The sequence below is a fragment of the Poecile atricapillus genome, chromosome 21 (genome assembly GCF_030490865.1).
Source record: "Poecile atricapillus isolate bPoeAtr1 chromosome 21, bPoeAtr1.hap1, whole genome shotgun sequence".
NCBI lineage: Eukaryota > Metazoa > Chordata > Aves > Passeriformes > Paridae > Poecile > Poecile atricapillus.
This window is the reverse complement of record NC_081269.1, coordinates 4,785,257-4,807,620: the sequence shown is the minus strand read 5'-3', so window position 1 is coordinate 4,807,620 and position 22,364 is coordinate 4,785,257. Positions and strand designations below refer to the sequence as shown.

The following is a 22,364-nucleotide window of genomic DNA, read 5'->3' as shown; positions in this document are numbered from 1 at the left end:
GAATAGATTTTCAACACTTTAAATTGTTTCTTTCATTTTGTTTTGTTGTAAGTTTATCACTGTTATGCTAAAATAAGGTGAACTTACATATTAAAAAAAAAAGAGTTTGAGATTGGTGTTTCCCTAATCATTTGTTCAGCAGACTGAGCAGTGAGAAAAAGTGTGAGTAAAATGAAATGCAAATGCTGCCACTTTATAAAGGCTTGGAATGAGTTTTATATGTCAGCTAATCAAGTAGTTAAACACATACTTCAGTGTGGAGCAGTTTGGTTTTGCTGTTCTGTGTAAACACCTGTAATGAGGTTTGCTTCTTCTCTTGGAATGGAATGAAAGTGTTCAGCAGTGGGCCAGGGTTCAAACACTGAAGGAAATCCTCTGCTTTTTGTCAGAAGCCTTGTTGGCATTGTAAACTGGACTAGATATTGTACTGTTACTTAGAATTGAGATCTTTATCTTTGCTCTTCCCAGAAGAGAGAGGCACAAGAGATGTCTGCAGATGGTTTCTGAATATTAAATTTATTACAATAACAGTTTACAGTACAAGGCACATACTGATGACTTACAATCAGCTTGCAACACTTGTAACTAAACAGCTGCATAAATTAATACAGGTGCATCATGTACAAGTTGGAGGGAATACTTAGTTCTGTACAGCTAAAACTCCAGTTTAATTCTCTTTAAAAGGTAAAGATGCTCCTAATTTACCAGTTTCATTACTTCCTTTTCACTGTTCAGAACAGAGGGTAGGATATACTCATGGCAGATGAGTGGAAGGTGAGCTGAAGAGAAGGAATTTTTTGCCTCAAAGCACTTTGTAACTGCAGTGCAGTTCATTTGGTATCAATATAAGTAGTTTTTATACAAAACCAGTGTTTGAGGTGGTTGCTGAGCTACCTGATAAATAATGATTACTTTACATGTTTTCAGATGGGTATGTAAAAGGAAAGAAAAAGGAATTGTATGAATAAATCAATTTCTCAGTAATCAACCACTCAGCTAAATAGAAATACTAAAAAATGAACTTACCATAGCAAGATATTCAAACCAGTACACCATGTAACAAAAAAGTAATGAGGACTAAACTGCCTTTCAAGTTCAGCATTTATAGAATGAAAACATGGATGTATTGTATCTTTGTATTATTCAGGAAGAGAAAAGCCTTTTTAATCTACATTGCTTTTTGTATCTTCAAATAATTCTAAGAGTTTTCATCCTCTCTCAGTATCTCAGGACTCAGAGCACATTGTTCTCATGTTTTAGCTGTTGCAGGGCTACTGTTACTATCAGGACTTCCTGGCTGACTTAATTCACTAGGAAATGTGATACTTCTTTGGAGATCTCTCTGAAACCTCCCAGAGAGAGAATGTCTGTCCTCTGTCAGTGTCTTAAAAATCACCATTTTTTTGTGTTAGCTGAACGCCTGTCTGAAAAAGGAAGAAACCAGGTAGGGTTTTCTCCTTTATTTCCCACACTTTCCTGTTGGATCCATATAAATACCTCATTCATACCTCATTGACATTTCATGTGTATTTTTTTCAGTTAATGAACTCAGAAAATTTGATTTTTGGAAGTAGGTTTCAAATACATTTGAGGCATAAGCTACACAACTATTTCTCATTAGTAACTGTCCAGTTAGACAGATTTATTGTGTTTTTCTAGTGGCAATTAAAGAACGTATTCCCTTTTAAAAAATAGTTCAGGAGTCTAGTTCTGAAAGAACAGTCCTTGTCCCTTTTAAGTTATTTCCTCATTGGAAGTTGGGATTGAAGACTTAGATGAACTCAAAAGTCATTATACAAAGTGGAAGAGGAAGAGTGTACCTTTCTCCAGGTACACAAAGGGGGAAAACTTTGGCAGAGGTGATGGGAATGTTTTCAGAAGGCACACACAGCATCCCTGCTTTCCTCTCACCTGGCAAGTGCTTCATACCCAGATAAACTCCAAGAGGTTCCTTAATGCCCCCTGCTCTGGCTGCACAGGGAATCTTGGCAACTTTAGCAAAGGGATACAAAAGAGACTTTTATCCTCTATTTTATTTTACTTTCATCATAATCTATGTGCCAGAGTAGAAATAGTTTGTACATGAATGATGCCTGCTTGGGTTTGTTTGCATTTCCACTGCTGCAGAACTCAGGTGCTCCAAGGGCCAGGGCAGGTGCAGCCAGGCTGAAGGGCAGCTGCATTTGGGGAGCACGTGTGTGCATGTAATGTAAAGAGCTTAGTATGGACCTGGGGGTTAATTTGTGTGTCAGTGCCTTGAAATTGAATAGAAATTGTTCTGATGAGTATCAATCCTGCTGAACTCTACTCAGCTTCTTGCTAAGAAAAAAAAAAAATCCTCTCCTTCTTCAGCTTGAAAAACCAATGCAGTCCCGTTAGAATATGAGCTACTAAACCTTCAAAGTAGGTTTGGATAGTGGTAAATTTACTTTTGTCAGCCAGCCAAAAGGATTATTCTAAATTTTACTTCTGTAATAGGAAAGAGGAGGAAAAACCCACAAACTCCAGCAAATTTTTGGTCTGAAATGAACTGTAAAAAAAGGGAAGTGAAGCAGAGAAAGAGATCTTTAAGATTGCACTTTTTGGCATCAGAACTCAAAATCATTGTTGGTCTGTAGTTTCTGTAGGTATGCCAGGACAATGACTGGTTATGGAAACAGTAGAGTAGGTGCTGGCAACTGAAGTGCTTGTCAAATAACTCATGATGTTTTGTAGCTTGATTGAGTCTAAAGGAAAGTGAAGCCTCAAACATCACAAAAAATGTTTTTGTAATTTTTTTTATGCAAGGAACAGTAGAAATTGTTACCACCTGCAAACCAGAGAAAATGAAAAGGAGGCAAGTGCTACCAGCTGTGATGTGTGCAGAGCTGTGCTGCTCAGCATTTTTCCTCTCCCTTTGTCTACTCCACCACAAACCTAGGAAACCTATTTTTGTTTTCCTAGTTTACAAACCCCTGCCTTGCTTGAGTAACGTATGGCTATCAGAAATATTTGTGCGTTTTCCCATGTAGTTGAAGCAAGTAGAGAACCTTAGAAGCGAATACGACATTGCCCGCTACGAACGATCACACAGAGGGAGGAGATACAGGAGCACTGCCACACTCTGGGGGTCTACACCTAATCCTGCCTCGCCTTGCTCGTCTGCAGGGGCTGCTGCAGGCACTCGGTGCCGCTCCCGGAGCAGGGATGTTCCCTCGTGTTCCAGAGTGAGTGCTCAGTTCAGCCTGTTGGAACAGTAGATGTCCTTGAATTGCTTGGATAAATGTGCTGGAGGCATCACCTTTCCAAATGGTGCCAGTGGTGCAGCCTCCATGGAAAACTCCGTTTGTTGTCTCAGCTGGAAAGGTGGTTCATTGGGGGAGAGGGTGGGGAAAGTGACATTTTGTGCTCCTCTTCCCTCCCCCAGAACCAGGTTAGCTTATACTGCGTTCATGCGGATGTCTCCAAAGGGAATTTCTGTAGCTGTTTCTGGAGTAATGCTTTTCAGAATACGCTGTTGGAAAGAAATCAGTATTAGAAACTGGTTAATTTTAAAGGCAATATGTAACATGTCAGCCATTTAGAAAGAGATTAATAATAAAGTGTGACTTTGAGTTACACCTCTTGAGCTGCTTAGGAGCGTTTCAGGCCTCTGTTAGCACTAGGAAAATGCAAAGTGCTATAGAAGTACATAGCAGGATTTTAAAAATTATTTCTAACATAACTGGAATCAAAGCTTGGCAGATGTCATATTAATGCTTTAGGACTTTGCAGTTTATTTGGATACCCTGAGCCAACTAAACATATTATTTATGAATTAGTATTTATTTGAACTTAGAGGAAATTTCATTATTGTCGTCATAGATTTATGGCAGAGATATCTTACTAAATATGTGAGAGAAAAACAAGCTTTTACAGATACACACCACAAACCAGCCTTTTACTGCCTCATTTGCTTGACTGGGATTTTGAGTGTCTGGGGTGAATTTCAGGAAGACTCTCCAGTTCATCAGAGCTTAAAAAATTACTTGATGTAAAATTTTATAAGAATTTTTCAGTAGCCTCAATAAGAACTGGGGAGATTTGTGAAAATGGGAAGAAGAATTTAGGAGCAGAACAGCCAGTCATGATATTTTTAGGAATCACCTCCTTCCTAAGAGTCAAACAAGCAACAGAACATCAGGGATACCTCCTTAAGTGTCCCTGGGGTGACGACCAAGCGATAGACCATGTAGATGGGAATGAAGATGATGGAGGAGGTTCCTATGCAGTAACCCACAACTGTGGTCCAGTAGGGATAATCGTAATCAAAGAGCCTCAGCTCAGGAGGGCTGGACAGAAAGCTGCAAGTGACAAACTGAAAGAGAAAAGGGGGAAAGTGAGAAGATGGGGATTTTGGTGGCACGCGCTTTGGGGAACTCTGTGTTCCAGCATAGCACTGAAATAAATAGAAAATGAGTAGGACTCAAGATTAAAAATATGTTGACACTGAAAAAAATCCTACATTACATGAGTGTAGATTTAAAACAAATCAACAACAAATCACAAAACAAAGACCGAAAGGATCCTTCCCAAAGCAGATGTTGTCCACACTACCCTGCTCTCTGTCAGAACAGGAAAAGGTAAAAATGTCAGCTCAGTTACTGGTGTTGGATCATTTTCCTGAGCGTATCATTCATGACTGAAAAATTCCTTAGAAAACAACAGATACTTTTAGTTAAATATTACAGGAATAACATTTGTGACTGTCCTGGGAAGGATCTCTGACTGTTTTTTCCAGAGTATCATCAGCAAAACTTCCATACAGAAATGACATCCTACAACCTGAGCTTTCCTTATTTTAGGTGAGTTTCCACGAGGAATATAAATAGCTCTGCCTGGTAACCACATCCCCAGAGCTCTGTGCCTCTCTGTTTATTTTGGATGGTTTTAGGATTTTGCTGGTTTAGGATTACAAAGAGGACAGAAATACAAAAACTACTGTGGTGAGACTTTTTTTTTTATAGACATCTCTTTCTAGGGGCAATAAAATGGAAGTCTGTTAATTATGCCTTCATCATTTCAAGTGTTTCGAATTTACTCTGTAGGTCTTAAATCTACATTCTGTGCTTCATAAACTCCATCTTGACCTGCTCTGCTCCCACGAAGGCCAGTCAGAATAAAAGATAGCGTGAACTAATTTTGAATCAGGAAATGAACACTTTATGTTCAAATGTTATTAATAACACTGCCAAGCCAAACACTGGGACAGTATTTCCAATTCTGAATTATAGATTTATAATGGTTGTAATTAACTGCTGTGAATTTTAAGTGGAGTATTCTAAAATTGTCCATCAGCAGTTGCTGAGGCAGTGTATTTACTTATCTTGGTTTTCCTCCTCTGACAGTTATGTTTCATCAGCTTTTATTGCTTCATTTTGCTGAGGTAAACATAAGGCAACAAAACAAAGTAAATTTGTTTAGCAGAGGGCAGGGGGGGAGTTATACAGAACCCAGACTTATTCAGCTAATTCAACTACAAAAATCCTTAAAGCTATGCTTTAGTAACAAAATCTTGCAGCATTGTATTGGGTTTTGCACTAATTGAGCCTTTAACAAAAGTTTAACAAAAATTGTTACTAAAGAACTTCAGAAGAGAATTCTGGAATTAAGCTTTTAGAAGCCTAAGGAGCTTCATTGTTCAGTGATGATCTTCTTGGTGCTGGAAAGAAAAAGCTCTAAAGAAAACTCACCAGAAGGAAGAGGGGACTAATTGCAACCCAGCAAACTCGCCAGTACCAGCCTGGGGCAGAGCCCAGCATTTCTTTCACATCGTTGCAAAACTGGGTGATGCCTGCAGAGACAAATGGGAGGAGAGGGATGACGGCAGGTCTAAGTTTCGCTTAATTAGATGCTCAACACTTTTTTATGCCCAGCAAGTAAATTCAGGATCTATCCCAGAAGACCAATTGAAGACTCTTCAATTTTACTAAATCCTTAAATATTCTGAATTTTACCTCCTGTTACTTTTGGATGTTACTGTTACTTTTTGGATACTTCTCTCAGAGAGCAATTAACATTAATTCTCACTGCTTTAGTTATCAGTGGATTTGCAAAAAGCTTTTGTAAACTTTTTTTCTGGAGATGTGGGTGATCTTGTGTGCAGAAAATGAGGCAATGCTGAGCTGCAGGAGCTCAGGAGTTTGGGTCAGGGATGTTTGGAGGTACCGTAGAACCAGGACACAGCCACTGCCTCTAGGAACACGACGGTCAGGACAGCTGGACCCGTGGCGTATTCTTCAAACAGCTTCACCACGTACGCTCCTCCCTGAAAAAGAGATCCAACTGTGGGTGTCCCCAGGATCCAGTGATGGCAATCCTGCCCTGCTGCATTTGGCTGGAGCACAGCCAAAATTCACCCAGTTGTGTCGCTTTGTGGCTGTTTCTGCCAGGGAAACCCTGGTGAGCTGCTCGCTCCCTGTGGACATCCCACACCTGGGGGGCTGCCAGGCAGAGAAGATAAAACCTGCTGGCACTTCTGGCCAGATTTCAGTGAACAAAGGGGATTTTACAGGATGGCTTTTTGTGTGCCCTCTTCTTTCTCCAACAGTGATCATAGCTACTGAACAGCAAATAAAGTGTTACTTTGCTTTCAGTCCATCTGGAATCTAGAACCATGAAGGAGGAGACTTCTTGCAGAGGAACTCAGCATCTTTTTACAGCAAAAACTTCACATCAAAAGGAAGTTACACATAAATGAGAAAGTGGAATGAAACATGACAGGAAAGCCAAGTATTTCTTTTTTTTTCCCTTATGGTCATTACACTCATCATTCAAAAATTGCTTGTTATGAGAATGAAATCCACAAGCCCCACAGGAACTATTTGGTGTGACTAATGATGATTTCTGCCTTGAAACAATGAGGAAGATCCAGGAAATCCATTACTAGATTATTTTTTTTTTTTTGTAATTCAAAATACATTTTACACATTGTGAAGATTATAATAACTATTCATGTTATTTTTAAACATGAAGCTTTTGGGAACAAGAAAGAAACCACATTAAAAAACGTGGCTGGTTGTCTGCTGAGTGATGAGCAGCATAATTTATGATGTGTAGCACATCATGAATTGCAGTAGGATCATTTTGCAACTTATTTCCTAGTGAAATATTCACATTTATGCTGAGTAATAGATTCCTAATGCATAAAGAAAACAGGCTGGAGGTTCAATCTGATTTCTTTAAACTCTCTTCAAAAAATTACTACCCTCTCCAAGGTGTTATTGGCAGGAAACTGCCAGTGAGGGAGGATGAGGGTGGGTGAAATACTCACAAATGTCAGGGTTGCAAGCGACCCCAAAAAGCAAATGATGGTGAGGCCAAGGACAAACAACTCCCTGCGTTTGCCCCAGACGTGCGGGAATTCATCCAGGACTCCAGTTATCACTCCCTCTAGTCCTGCAAACTGAAAAGCATGGAAAAATCACTGCAAAATAGAGGGCAGTGTTACCTGCTTAAAAGTATGTTTGAGAGCTTAAAGGAGCGTTAGAGCATTGAAACATTGGTGCTTTGTTCTGCTGTAAGAGTTGGTGTGGGGTTTTTAGACAAGTCTTTCCTCCTAACTTTTTAAAACTCTTTAGGGTGGGGATTTAGTGTTCAAGTATCTGTGGGAATGCGTTGTTATCCAAAGGCAATCCTGTGCTACAGGCTCCAGGGTGTGGAGAAATGAGAGGTGGTTCAGTAGGACCAAGACTGTGAAATCAGCTGAGTTCAGCCATGCTGGAAGGAACTGATTCTCCACCTGTAAGACCAGACTCACATGACAATTTTCTAGTCTATCTCCAGTTCCCACCTTTTAAATCCAATTTATGTGAAAAAACTCCAGATTTTCATAATGGCTTTGTAAGTTTACAAGCAAGAAAGGAGCCTGGAAAGCTGCATTCAACTAGGAGTGTATAAATTAAGTATTTTGCTTGTATTTCAGGGTCTTATTAATTGTCACAGCATGACAGTGACAAATCACTTGATTATATTTAAACCTATTCAGATTAAAATTGGACTGACATTTGCTGTGTTACAGAAGGAGCTGCCAGTCCTGCTGCAAACCCCTCAGTGCCAGTGCAGAGTTTGTAATTCAGTTTCTGTGGTGCCTGAAGGGAGCCAGGCTGTGCCCTGAGGGTCTCCCCTGCTGGTTACTCACCGTGCTGTCCAGCCCCAGCGTGAGCAGCATCAGGAAGAAGATGATGGCAAAGAAGGTGGAAGCTGGCATGTTTGCAATGGCCTCTGCGTACGTGATGAAGAGCAGGCTGGGTCCTGGAGCAGAGAGTTGGGATCACTGTTAGCCAGTACTGCTGAGGGGAGGACAGGTGTGGTGTCTCCCAGGGGAAAACTTCCCACCACGTTGCTTTGCCAGGTGCAGTTACCACCACATCTGTGAAACTGCAATCTGGCTTTTAATCGTGGTATTTATGGGCTAATTTTTTAGCTGTATTGTGTAACAGTGTCCAACAAAGTCAGCATCCTGAATAATATACTAAATATTTCTCATCATTTGGGCTGCTCTCAGTCTAAAAGTACATACAAAAGTATATTCTATCTTAGAAACAGTTTGAGATGTGTATGAAACATTAACCTACCAGTGTCTTTGGCAACCTCTGACACATCTTCGTTCCTCATCTCAGCCATGTATCCCAGCACGGTGAAGATGACAAACCCGGACACAAAGCTGGTCAGGCAGTTCACGGTGCTGGTGACCAGAGCATCTCTGCAACAGAAGACCTAACTCTCATCAGGGAATCTGCACCTGCTAGAAAGGGTTTACAACCTCTTGGTCTACAATCTAGACAGACTTCTAGAAAAACTGTGGGAATACAAGGAAAAAACAAGCAGCAGGTTTGAAAGAAAGAGGAAAAAAATCCCAAAAACCCCATGACAACTTTTTCTTCTCAGATTCATACAGATGCTGTAACATCAGTCTGCCACTGGATTGAATGCTGGCTGTATCCTGATGTTTTAAAAAAACAGAAATTACTGTGTGAATATTAAAGAATTGAGAATTTTATTTTAGAAGTTAGAAATAGATTTTTTTTCAGGTAGCAAGGAGAAACTATAAATTGCCTTTCTGCTCAAGACTATGAAGTTATTTCCTAACTGACTACTGAGATTAAATAACTACAGTGTGATGGTTTGGCAGAAGCTTAGTCCATTTTGTTGTGGCAGGTTTCTACAATTTAGAACTCTTGCTGTAATTAGTAAAAATTATCTTACTTTAAGGGAGGCGACACAGGAGAAATGCTTTAGATTGCAGGTTCTCTGTTACACTTCTGATTTCTGTGTACACAGATCTGACAATTTAGTGCCTTTCACCATCACCCTGTTTCTTTTTCATGAATACCCACAATTATATTTTTTAATTCAATTTTACTTATAGAATAAGGTAGAACTCACTGGTAACAGTTGTTGTGGAATTTGTTGTAGCTGGCATAAGCCAACAGGACCCCAAAACCTGGTCCCAGAGAGAAAAAAATCTGAGCTGCTGCATCCACCCAAACCTGAAAAATATTGAAGGCCAAGAAAAACATGACATGAAACAGATTGAATGAGTTTGGCATATTCAGAATATCACTTAAGTCTACAAAAGGGTGTTTCACTGGTCTCTGCCTATGTCCTAGTCCTGGTCTAACAGACACTCTGTTGAGAGAGCTGTTGAAATATGAATGTTGTAGAACTGCTGTGGCTGTTGCACTTCTGACACGATCTTAGGTTAATTCAGTGAATTGCCTGTAATCAATTTAACACAATTTTTGTGGTGTATAGAAAACTTTCTACCCACGATCTTGAAGTCTTCCAAATCTTCCTCCAAGCTCTGTGTGCTGTGGAACAGTCCTGTGTTTGGCAGTGTGTCCTCCAGGCTATGTAGACTTTTCCTAGATTTATGGAAACACATTTGACTGCGTGGATGCAGTTCTGGTCCTTGGGGCTCAATTCAGCTTTGTTGCAGCATCTGTGACAGATGCAAGTGTAATGATCTTGTTATGAAAAGCGTGTTGTACCTGATAAATGGCCACAGCCCTAATGAGTAATGTTCTAAAGTACAATATCAGCTCTCTTTCTGAAGGTGCAAGTCCTCATTCATTTATTCTCTTTTGATTGAAACATGGAGTTCATTACAACTCATTTTTAATATTCTCTCCCATCGTGCGAGGCCGTCCTGTATCACCCAGACAGAGCTCTGTCATCACCCAGCACACAGATTGCAATCTGCTGTCCTCACTCCAGATACATCCAATACAATATCAATGTCCTTTATTTCTTTTTCAGAAGATGTGGTTCCTTATTGGAGATGCTGCTTTATCAGAGACTGGTGTCTTTTCATTTCCTCTTCATTCAAAACTCTCCATATCAGCTGGGCAGCAGCAGACTTGCAAACACTGGAATTTTTAAATCTTTGTGTTTGTAGTATTTATTGCTTTGGGGTTTTTCCATCACCCTCCTCACCAGACACTTTCATGGGCAATGAAGTGAGCACAGCCTTGAGCCTGATGGATTGCTTGTCATCCACAGAGTTCAAGGCTGGATCAGATACTGGAGGGCCTGGGTTTTGCTGGTTACCTCTGTTTGTCCTCATTCCTGCTTTCCTTTCAAATTTTGGTGGTGTATGCAGGCCTAACTGATTTATCCCTCCTCCACAGGCACTTACATGAGTTACTGGTTCAGGGTTTAGTTGATGTCTGTGGGCTCATTTGCCAAAGCTTGTCACAGGATGGAGACAGAAGTTTCTGCTCCGGTAACCTGCACTGTTAAATAGGAGAAGCTGTGGACACTGTAGAGCTGTACTAGTCCCCTTAAGCCAAAAAAACTGCAGCTCCATCACTTGTTAGGGTTTAATAAATTCAGTTTGCTCAGTGTGACTCTCACAGGGGAAGGATTTTGTTGCAGTGTAGGAGTGCCCACAGCTTCTTACTCAGTGTCAGCCTCGTCACCATTTTCCTGGTGAAAAAGTATTGGTCACTTGTTTTCTTCTAATCAGATCACTCATTCTGTTCAACCACTGTATGGGAGCTCTGCCTTTTTTTTAGTTCAAGCTAAATTGAGGGTGGACTCTAATCTTTAAAATTCTTTATAATTAGGGGAAGAGCATGAACTCGGGCTTTTAAGTCCAAGCTAAGACATCTGTTCAGTCATGCTCTGTGTATCTATGGTGCTACACACATGGATAGGCTAAAAGAAAATCTCCACCCTTTTGTAAAGTTTTTTTACCTCAGTGTTCAGGAGTTTCTGCCAGTCAGGTTTCAAGTAGTAGAGGACACCTCTCCAAGCCCCAGGCAAAGTTGCCCCTCTCACGAGCAGGATGAGGAGGATGATGTAAGGGAACGTGGCAGTCACCCAAACCACCTGTGAGGGAACAAGGTGAGAGCATTTGCCATGGGTAGAAAGTTAACAGGGATAATAAGAATTAATGAATCATATTATATCTCTTAGCACGTAGCATCTTCACGAGAGCTTCTCTGCAGGTCTGTAAACAGGCAGTTTGCACATCTGTCCCCTTTCCCTGGCAGGGTTGTTCCTGCCCAGAGAACAGTGGTGTCACTGATTTTCATTCTTTATTGCTTGGATAGGAGTAGCAGTCACTACACAGCAAGTGCTCCTCAAGCACATCAGCCCAAAATCCCCGTCATGGAAACAACCTCAGCTGATCCCCTGACAGTTAATTGGCTCAGGTAGAGCTGCCTCAAGACAAGTTGATGTGTTTTGCTTTTGCATTCACCTTGCCAGATGTTTTGACCCCTTTCCAGATGCTGAAGTACACAATGGTGAAGATTAACAACAAGCAGAGGGTCAGTTGCCAGCTGATGCCACCCAGGTCATCCAGCCCATTGGATCTGTGCACCTGCAGAACCTGGCGGCTGCAAGAGGAAAGAAAAACACAGTAGAGACACTTTTTAAACAAATTCTTATATTAAATGTGCATTTAACAGTCCCAGGGTACTCTGAGCATCACAAGGAATTCTGAGGCCTTGATGAGCAGCCTTCAAAATCATGACATTTTGGATTAATTTTATTTTAATTAAAAGTTGTATTAATGGTACACTAGTGATGATAAGTGACAGCAGACATAACTGGGATGCTCCTAAAACACAGAGCACCCCCCAGGCACCCTAAGCTTACACCCCCCTACAAGATTTGAAGTGATTTGAAGTGATTTGAAGAGGGTGCCATCGACAATCAGCCCTGCTGCCCTCTGAGGAAAATCCTGCTGATGTCCCAGCGGTCTGGCTACCACCACCATCCTCACTTACATGCACTTACGTATAAAATTCTTCTGCAGGAGAGGTGGAGTGCAGGGACCAGCTGACATTGCCCTTGCTGAAGTAGTTGGTGCAGTTTCCTGTGTTCCAGGGATTCGTGCAGCTGGTCCAGGGCAGCTCCGCCGTGAAGGAGGAGATGAGGTAGTAAAAAGCCCAAGCCATGATGGTGTTGTAGTAGGAGGCTACGTAAAGATCTATGATACAGATGGCAAAGCCAATTCCTGGAGAGGCAGGAAATAATTGCATTCAGTCCATGTAAGTTTTAGGCCAAAAACAAAATGTGAGAAGAGATTGGTTATAACATCAGCTACCATTAATAACTGTCTAAGGCAGCCCTGCAGGAGGAACACACACCCTCCCAAGTGTTTACAACACTGGCATTTCTTGTGACTTCAGAAATACTCTGATTCCAGCAAAGCATCCTTCATCAAGACAGAACATGATTATAAAGGGATATTTTCTATGTGTTCCTGTATTTCTGCAATTTAGAAATAGGCATCTTGCAGTCTCAATGACTAAAAAGACAAGATCAGAGCTACAGCACTGGGAACAAAAGTAAATGAGCATATAGAACAGATTGTTTTATTCTTTATAATTTTAGTCTTGGTCAGCCTCTGTGTAATCAATTTGAGTTGCATTCTATACGTGTATAGAAGAGTACACACACATCTGTGGGTGTACCTGGAGTTTTAGGAAAGCTTTCTTTGTAAAGCCAAAATCTTGTGTAGAACAAGCCTTACTTGGCTTTATGAGATTTTCTTTTTTCCCCTCAGAATGTCACCTTTATAGGAAATTTTTCCAGTTATTCAGAAAGTTCCATTTCCCTTGGTTACCTTTGAATATAGGACATATTTTTCTCCAAATGGAAATACATCCATTCCTGTGGTACTGTCCTAGTGCTAATTCCATATAGAAGAGAGGAATTCCTCCAAAGATGGCCATGATTGTGTAAGGAATGAGGAATGCTCCTGCAAGAGAGAAAGTGGGTGACTGTAGCTCTTCACAGACTTCTCTTCCAACAGTCCCAGCACTCCATAAACAGGAGTTCCTTTTATCTCACAGGGAAAATGCACATCCCCTCCCTAGCCAACACACCACTGAATTACTGTGGGATTTCTCATTAGAGTAACTGCTCAGCAGAAGAAGCACTCAGGCCAAACTTCTCACATTTCTGCAACTCAGGATCCACCAAGACTCCACTGACTCCCAGAGCTGTGAGATGGGCTACAGATAAAATCAGTAATTTCTCCAATAAAATGCCTTTGTTACATTAGAGAGGCAGAAGTCCTTTCTAAGATCTCCTTGATTAGATTTTGGATTTGTATTTTGTCTCTTATGTCAGTGAGTCAAAGACCCAGCCTTCCTCCTGAGTTGGTTTAGACATGTTGGTTTATCAGATTATAAAATGCTCCTTGGGAAAGGGATTTAGGTGTTGGATTGTGGGTCTGCTCCTACCTGGTTCTCAGCTTCTAGTTGTGCTGTGCTAAACAGCTTTTCTGTCATTATCCTATCCCAATATTTAGGTTTTTCAGTGAATAATTTCTCCTTGATAATTTGTTATACACGGTATTTTAAAAGCCTCTAAATCATCCATTTATAAATCAAGAAATTCAACATTAAGGAACAATGAACAGGAGTGGACACTGACCTCCTCCATTTTGATAGCAGATATAAGGAAATCTCCACACATTTCCCAGATCCACTGCATATCCAATGACAGAGAGGAGAAAGTCAATTTTTTTACTCCAGGTCTCTCTGTCCTCCAGCTCCATCAGCTGCTGCTGAGCTTCCACCCCGCAGGTGGTGGACGTGGTGGTTGTGGTGGTGGTGGTGGCTGCTGGGGCCATGCCCTGGGCATCCTCCACCTCTCCATTGCAGGGACCCGAGCTCTGAACCCCTGAATAACCATTTGAGATCTGAGCTGCCTCCCCTTTATCCCCCTGGCTGGGGTGCACTTTGTTGCCTTCCTCCGCGAGCCGTAGGGCAGATTTAGGGTTCCTGACCAGAAGTCCATTCTCTTTACAATCTTCTCCTTTGCTACAGTCTGAGACATCTTTCTTGGAAGTCAGTGGCTCTGTCTCATTGCTTGTGGCCTTTTTTTCCATTTTTTTCTGAGATTTGCTCTGGTCACTCGCAGACAGGCAGCACCACAGGGTCCCTTTGGGGTTTGTCTTCCCGCACCTTTATTCCCAGCACTTTTAGAATTCCTCTGCCATACTTAAATCCATCAGATTGAAGGCACAAGCACCATCTAAGAAATGAAAAAGAGTGGAAAATCCATTACAAGCTTTACTGGTTCTGGTAATTTTTAAATTAGAGTCAGATTCTGTGATTAAAATACAGAGGTCATTAACCATCACAGCATGCAACGTGAATCATGGAGGAGTTAATCTAAGATTTTGTCCAGAGAAAGGAAGGAAAAATCATCCTCTTTGACAGCAGAACCTGGTGTACCTGCATCACACCCTGTCAGTAGGATCTGCTGGACTTTGTGCATTGCTGAACACCTCACACCCAGTCACAGTCCTGCTGTCTTCTGGTGTCACCTTCTCTGAACACTGCTGGACTCCCAGGCTGCAAACTGAGGACAGAGCTTAGTGGGACTTTTAATTGCATTTTCCTAAGTTCATCCTGCAACTTATCCACTCATCTTGTGGCAGTTTCTAGATTCATGTGGTATGAAGGGAAAATAATTCATTAAACAAATATGAGATAACCAAGGATATAAAATTACATTTTGTGACCACCTTTCTTCAGAAATCCCACAGTGTCTGCTCTGTTTAGCAGCAGATGAAGAAGGCTTAAATGAAACTTTAGAAAAGTATTTAAAATTCAGTGGTTTTGCATCAACTAACTTTTGGGGCTCAGTCAACACTAGTAAGAAGAAGAGGTCATAAACTTCAAATTGATTCTTCTGATTAAGAGCTAACAAGTGAGTCTAAAGGACAAAACTTGTCCCTGGTTTTATCTGACAGCCTGGGCAAACAAAAGCATCTTTCATTCGGTTTGGATATGCTGACAGCGTGGTTCCAGCCCTGGGAAGGGTGGTGGTCACTACTCCTGTGCTCCTGCCCATTGCCAGCAAAAAAAACAACCCAGGCATTGGGAGGATCCCTGGCTTCTCTGCCCTCTTCATATGTGCTAAAAACACAATCCAAGGGAAATAAACCATCCTGAGATAAAGTACAACACAATTAGCTTTTCCTGCAGAACAAAGATAACAGAGAAGGAGTTATGGTTCTATGAGCTGGCCATGTTTTGTTTTCTGCTGATCTGTTCAGGTAATGAAAACACCCAGCTGCCTTTACCCAGAAAAACCTTGGAGCAGGAGCTGATCCCCTGTTCTGTGAATTCCCCAGGGCAGTAACCCTGCTTTATTGCTAGCAGAGAGTCAGTCACACAGTCTACACCATGCCAAGATTAAATTATTATGATTACATCTAATTTTTCCTTTTCACAACATTTTATCATGGTAGTAACTGTCATTGTCACATCCTAGCAGAAAAAAAAAAAGCATTATTTCACTTTTAACTGCAGGAAAAACTAAAGCAGAGAGGAGACATGATTTCTGATTTGCTGATTATCAGAGCTATTAAAACTCAAGTTTTGCCCAGCTTTCCACCTTCTCCAAAGACAGTTTGTTAAACCTTTTCTAAACATTTCTCAGTGCAAGCAGAAAGAGAAGGAAAGTTATTGAGCTGCAGAGCAAACAGGAGGATGGTTTTGACATAAAAGTCAGTTGAAAATGTTGCTTATAACTTTCAGAAGTCTTTAGTTCTGCAGGCTACCTCAATAATCTCTTTTTTGTCATACAGCAAGCAGTGCATCATTAATGTGAATTCTTACAAGAGCAAGTGCTTTGATGCCGTTAATTAATCATCCACAAAGATTGAAACATCTTCAGAGTTCCAGAGAAAAACACCAGGGCAAAGAACAGGAGGTTCTCTTTTACCTGCAGGACTATAAAACCAGAATGCCTTTGGAGTCCAGAACCTTCCAAATATCCCAAAAGAAGTTATGGAGATGGAAACAGCCTTGAGAGGCCACAGCCAATCCTCCCCTTGTCTGGAGCATGGTAAATATGCAGGTGGGAGTATGGAAAAGTAACCAGAGCCCTTCTGGACTTTACACCTCTCACCCATAAATGGAAACGCAGTAAAGGATATTGATTTAACTGCATTATCTCATAGGACTGATTATTTCCATACCTGAGGCTAAAACTCTCACTGTGTTTGTAAAACACTTTATTTCTGCACATTTTCAGAGCTATGTAGAAATTTCACCACCTTTCTTTACTGAGGGGTGGCCAAAGAGTGTATTGTTGATTTCAAAGATCTGTGACCTTCAGGATCATTGTCCATCCAGACCTAAACTCCTCTTGTTCTTCTGCACACCACAGGAAAAATAAATCACATTATTTGAATTTTTTGAATTGAATATTTTGAAATTTCCAATTTTCAGTAGTTCAAGCCTCAAATATGCAAAATTACATGTGGATTTTCAGGGACTTCATCTGAAATCTGAACTATTTCTTTCTGAACAAGAACTGCAGCTTGTCAGCTGTCCTGGGAAATCTCTGGAGTGATGAAGTCCGTGGCTACACAGTGGAGTTCACGGGGGCACAGCTGGCACATGCAAACAGAACAGTTTCAGATTATTTCATTACACTGTAAAAAATTGTGGGAGAATGTACCTTTTACTTTGCTTTGCTACAGATCAAGAAAAAAATAAATAATTGAAGGCACTGTGAGCACTACAAAGAGCATAAAGAGCTGTGGAGAGAGCCCTTAGGGTTGGGAAATGTGCTCGGACACCAGGGAAGATATCCAGGGGAAAATGACCCCAATAGTGAAGGATTTTTCCCACCTCAGCCTCCACTTCTGCTCTGCACAGATCCCTAATTCAGGTGCTTCAGTGATCTCAGAAATTACAGTTTATTACCCATTTTCAATCCGAGCTGTTGCACAGTTACATAACTGCACCTTGGCTCCTTATCACCCCTAATTACCTCCCGGAGAAAAAGGGGAGATAAAAAAGGGAAGAAGACAGAGCTCTGTGCTTTCATTTCCTTTTGATCTGTGTTTGGCAGACGTGACTTTGCTCCTCTGGGAGGCCCTGGTGCCCTGAGCTGGGCTTGTTCTGCAGGGCAGCTCCATTAGGAGCACGTGGAAGGTGCCAGCCCTGGGAATGTCACCCTCCCTGGGCAGAGGGTGACTAAAGGGGAGTGACCCTGCATCCTCCAGAGCTATTCCAGCTTTCTTGAAAACATTTGGATGGATAATTGGAGATGTGTTTCCACACACTTGGCTGCAGCCACCAATGCAGTTCGCATCACAGTCACGCATTAATTAAATTATACATTAAATTAAAAAAAAAATTAAATTAAAAATTAATTAAATTATATTTATTTATCTCCCACATGGAGATGAACTTGAGCCAACACTGCAGAAGTAAAATCCCTGCATATTCCTTGATGCACAAATCTGGCTCTTTTGCCTGTCCCAGAGCATCCCTGGCCTGGAGCCTGGAGCTCCTGCTCAAGTGATGGAGCATCTCCTGTTTATTTCTGGGGGCTTGCAGTGACCTCTCCCAGCAGTGCAGGAATCCCTCGCCTTTCATGTTCTGCCACAGAGCAAACAACTCTTTCCAGCACCACAGTGGGATTTTCCTGCTCTTGGCACTTTTTAAAGGAGGAATTGGCTTTCAGTGTGTCTGGGAGAGCAAAGCAATCAGGTTGAGTCACAGCAAAGAGCTGATGCTGCAAGGGAGGCAAATCTTGAGTCACCAGGAGGTTTGAGGTGGGGCTGCACTGCCTCCCATTTTAACCCTCACAGCCACAAAATCTGTAGGTTTGTATAAATTTCAGTTCACACAAATGATGTTCTTATTTCATGTGCTAATTCTGTGGAAGTGGAGAAGCAGCACTCGCTGGGCTACAGGAAAACTCAGGTGCAACCTTCCCTCCTGCTGCCTCCATCCCTTCACATGCAGGCACTTGCAGGGAATTGAAGCACTTTGAACCTCAAGAAGAGGAGTCAGCCCAGGGTGTTGGCAAATGGAATCAAACACTGGGATGATTCCTGTTAACTTGACCTAAATCTGACATTTATCACAAAGAACTGAAGATGGTTAAAGTTACAGCTACCTGACTCACACGACACCTTGCAGCTCACCCAGGCAGTTGTGCATAAATGGAAAGAGTCCAAGGACATTACTTTTATCTCAAATATCAAGCAAGAAGTTTGTATGACAAGATAGGAATCACTCACCCTGGGCAAGAGAGGGCTGTGCTGTTTGTCTGGACCTGTTCTCACCCCTGAGCCACAAATGAGCCAGAGAGGTTCAGTGATTTTCCCCTGAGTTTGCACAGTTCAGGAGCAACCTTTAAATCAAAGTATTACAGAATAGATGTCCCCATACTGTGAGGACTTGTTAAAAAATAAAAGTTTCATCCAATTAAATTGCATTGCTCTCAATTCTGATGAATTTTACCTGCTGTGTGTCATATACAAGTCATGATTAGGTTCATAATGCTAAAAAGAATTAGTGCCTTTTGATGTCGAATGTGTTCACTTTTACTGATTTCTTAAAAAAAATGAATACCCAGAATGTCCTTTCCCATTAGCTCATTAGCAAGTGTGACAGTTTGTATTTCAGATTTCAAAACCTGATAATCATAAATACATGGGAGCCACAGAACTGGGACATTAGGTGTAAAGCAGATCTAAGCTGATGTCTAGACCATCCCTCCACAATAGAAAATTGATTTATTCAGGGGATGTTTTTTAGAAATTCTTTTCTAGTTAAAGAGAATCAAAACTGGATTTTGACAGAGTGATCAAAACCCACTGAAACTGATGATTCAGTGAATTGTAACTGTTTGATCCCAGTACCAGTGATTTTAATTATGACAAAACTTGGGTATTTTGGCACAGCACTGTGACCTGGGAGTATTTTAAGAGGAAACTTTGAGCACACAGGTGACAAAATGGACCCTTTGTATGGATATTTGCAGGGCTCCAAGGGCTCCCTCACGCTCCTGCTAAAGCAGAGTAAACTCAGCAGTTGGTGCTGCTGGGAGAGTGAAAGGCAGCTTCCCAAAGAGTGGCACAAGGAGAGGTTAACTCCTGTATTCCCAGATAAACACGGCTGAGATGGGAAAAGAGAGTTTCTGAAAGCAGCAGTTTGGAGGAAATCTAAACCTGCACTGGGAGTTTTATGTCACTTTCTTGTCCGTGTCTCAGTCTGCAATGAAAAAGTCATCAGGAAAAAGAGGTTTTTACCTTTAAAATTCTGTCGGGAAGACAGGCATTGTACTGTAAGTGGGAATGCTGCCAAACTGGTGTCAGTCATTTAAAGAACAGGGAGAAGGGGAAATGCATTTTTTTTAGCTCAAGAGTGTCAGTGTGTAGTGCAAGGAAACAGATAAGCTTGGAGGGGGGTGATACTGCTTTTGTATTCTTCCTCCAGTTATTTATATAAACTTGAAGGAACAGTCATAACGCAGCAAACATCACTAAATAAATATCAATAAATGGAGCAGCATCCCTTGGTAACAGATGATGTTTCTCTGAAGGGGATTTGTTAATGGCTATCTCCAAATTACAGCCCTGAATTTGGGCTCCAAGTTCTCCTCAAGTTCTTTATGAAACATTTATCCCACAAGCAGGGCTCATTGTGTTCTGTCAGTTCTATAAGAGGTTGGGAAAAAAGTTCAAACATGAGCATCAGGAAGGAGATCAGAACACAGAATTAATATTTCTTTAGGCTTTTATTAATGAAAACTCAGCAATTTATATTTCCATGGAGGAAAGCAGGAAAGCATTTAAACACACTGCACATCCCCGTGTGTGGGAATAATTTTGGGTTGTTATTAAATTCTAGTTTTGGGGCAGTTTTTCTTAATTTAACCATCTGAAATTCATCACACCCTGTCCAATTAGAAAATGATCAAAACAGTCACTTGTTATATGAGACATTTGCAAAGTATTTTCCGAGAAAATTATGGTTAATTCACAGTGAAAATCGCCAGATGATGCAACCCAAGTGTTTGAGCCCTTCCCTGGTAAATGTCTGACAATTCACATTAAAAAAATGCCACATTTTCATAAACCCTAATCCATTAAATGCCTGATCCCTTTCCCCTCAGGCTTTCTTAACATATCAAAACATGTTTTCCTTGCCTATTTCTATATTCAGATGCATTGCATTCCTTAATTAAATTCCATACTTCTTAGCAAACTAACCCAGCAAGGCAGTTGGTTTCAGTAAACGTGATTGAATATAAATACATAGGACATGCTCTTCACATTTATTACTTGCAATAAATCTGTCCCATTGAGTTCAATAATTTACTGTGCTGGAACCATTTACATTTTAAAATATAACTTAATATGGTTAATAAAGTTCACTTCACCCTTTCAAAGTAAATAACAGCTTAAATTGCCAATTTTTTTTCTTCTTTTCCCCTCAGATTCTGCTTTCATTAATTTTTCCTTATAGTTTAATGCTTTTTTGTAACCTTTAAATAACTTTACATCTGTAATGCAGTTATGTGGACTGCCAAAACTCTTTAAATTTAGATTGTCAGAACATGTTCTGCTACAGGCATTTGATTCCTGATATTCAGAACTGCTGGACAAGTGCCTGAACATGACAGAGCAGAGCATGGAATGGCAGAAAAGAAATAAAAGCACTAAAAGTTTTTAAAACCCAAGGAAAACTAAAATCAATATCCTTTTTGCCCTCAAAGCTTTGTTAGAGGGACAATGTTTTAGAAATTGTCAAAGACCTTAAAGCTGATTTTAAAACAAACAAAACCTAGAGATTTTAGCCTGTCATTCATATTTCAGATTTTATAACTGCAATGGAAAGAGGCAACGAGGAGGGAAAGTTAATGAAACTCCAGCGTCTGCTGCTGCAGGGGGGCAGCTCTGAGGAGCAGCTGTCTCTGTGTCTGTCTGAATTTCATAAAAGTGCTTCAGACATCGCTGTGTAAAGACAAAATGATAAAGTACCTGTGTTTGGGGTCGGTCCGAGGCGCTGCCCTTGGAGAGATCCAAGCTCGAGTCCCCTTCACCCACATTTACCTCAGCCTGTGGGCAGCAGCATCCCGGGGAGCTTTTTGTACACCAGTCCCCCTCACATGGTCTGATTTCCAGATAATCTGCTGCCAAAGAGCTCTTTAAGAATTTTTGCGTCACTTTAGTGGAATAAACTTTATGTTTCACCAGGGCTGCAGCTCAGTTTTCCTCCTAGAGGTGGGTGGCTACGTTTGCCTGCTCTGAGCTGTTCCAATGAGCTGGATCCAATGAAGGCAGAGGCAGAAGGAAGAGGAGCTTTCCTGGGAAGGGACAGCTTTGCTGGGTGTTGTTCTAAATATAAATAACAGGATGGGAGTGAGGATGGACACAACAAAGTTTTGAGGGAGTAAATGGATTATAAATTAATAGGTGGGTCTGTGGATTACAGGAGGATAGGAAGGACTGATATTATCACAATAAAAGGGCTTGAAAAGAGTAATTGCTTTTCAATAATGCTGGGTAGTTGCATTATTTTAATGAGGAAATAAGGTATAATTTTGTTTTAAAGCTTGAAGCACAAATTCTTTACAAGTGTTTTGCTGCCTCAATAAACTCAACAAGTAATTTCCTTTCTTCCTAACGCTACTCCAAATACCTCACTCCACTTCTAACACTTTTTTTTCCCCAGTGTTTTTCATCCAGGATTTCTTCATTCCTGCACTTCACGACTTGTTTATAAAAAGTCATAAATCACAGGTCAATGCCATAGTTTAGGTGTCAGATTAAGGAAAAAAAAAAGGCAAAAAAGCAGATTAGGGGCAAGTAAAAGTAGCTGATTGTTGGAGCAGCAGCAGCTTTGCTGTAAGCAGTTGCCAGTTTTCAGAGACTTCTCCCAAACAATTGGAAAGAAAATAAACTGAGAACTGAAGAGCTGTAATTTGCACTTTGCTGTCCCTGCTCCCTGACAGCCACAGCTGGGCAGGGTGAGGCACCTGCACCATCTCAAGGAGAGCTCAGGCACTGCAGTTCCACACACGAGGGATGTGGATTGAAATGGGTTTTGTTCCCCATTAAC

General features: G+C 41.0%; 1 protein-coding gene across 1 annotated transcript; it reads right to left on the bottom strand.

The window, feature by feature from the left end:
- Positions 1–483: 483 nt before the first annotated feature.
- SLC6A4 (solute carrier family 6 member 4) lies at positions 484–21,580 on the bottom strand. The gene is made up of 14 exons (XM_058854514.1): positions 21,284–21,580; positions 13,915–14,517; positions 13,100–13,234; positions 12,268–12,487; positions 11,726–11,864; positions 11,218–11,352; positions 9,406–9,509; positions 8,595–8,722; positions 8,159–8,271; positions 7,292–7,423; positions 6,187–6,286; positions 5,712–5,812; positions 4,169–4,336; positions 484–3,493 (listed from the first exon to the last, which is right to left on the bottom strand). Exons 2-14 carry the CDS (start codon positions 14,369–14,371, stop codon positions 3,419–3,421), a joined length of 2,007 nt encoding a protein of 668 aa, XP_058710497.1. The 5' UTR covers positions 14,372–14,517; positions 21,284–21,580; the 3' UTR covers positions 484–3,418.
- Between the last annotated feature and the right edge of the window lie 784 nt (positions 21,581–22,364).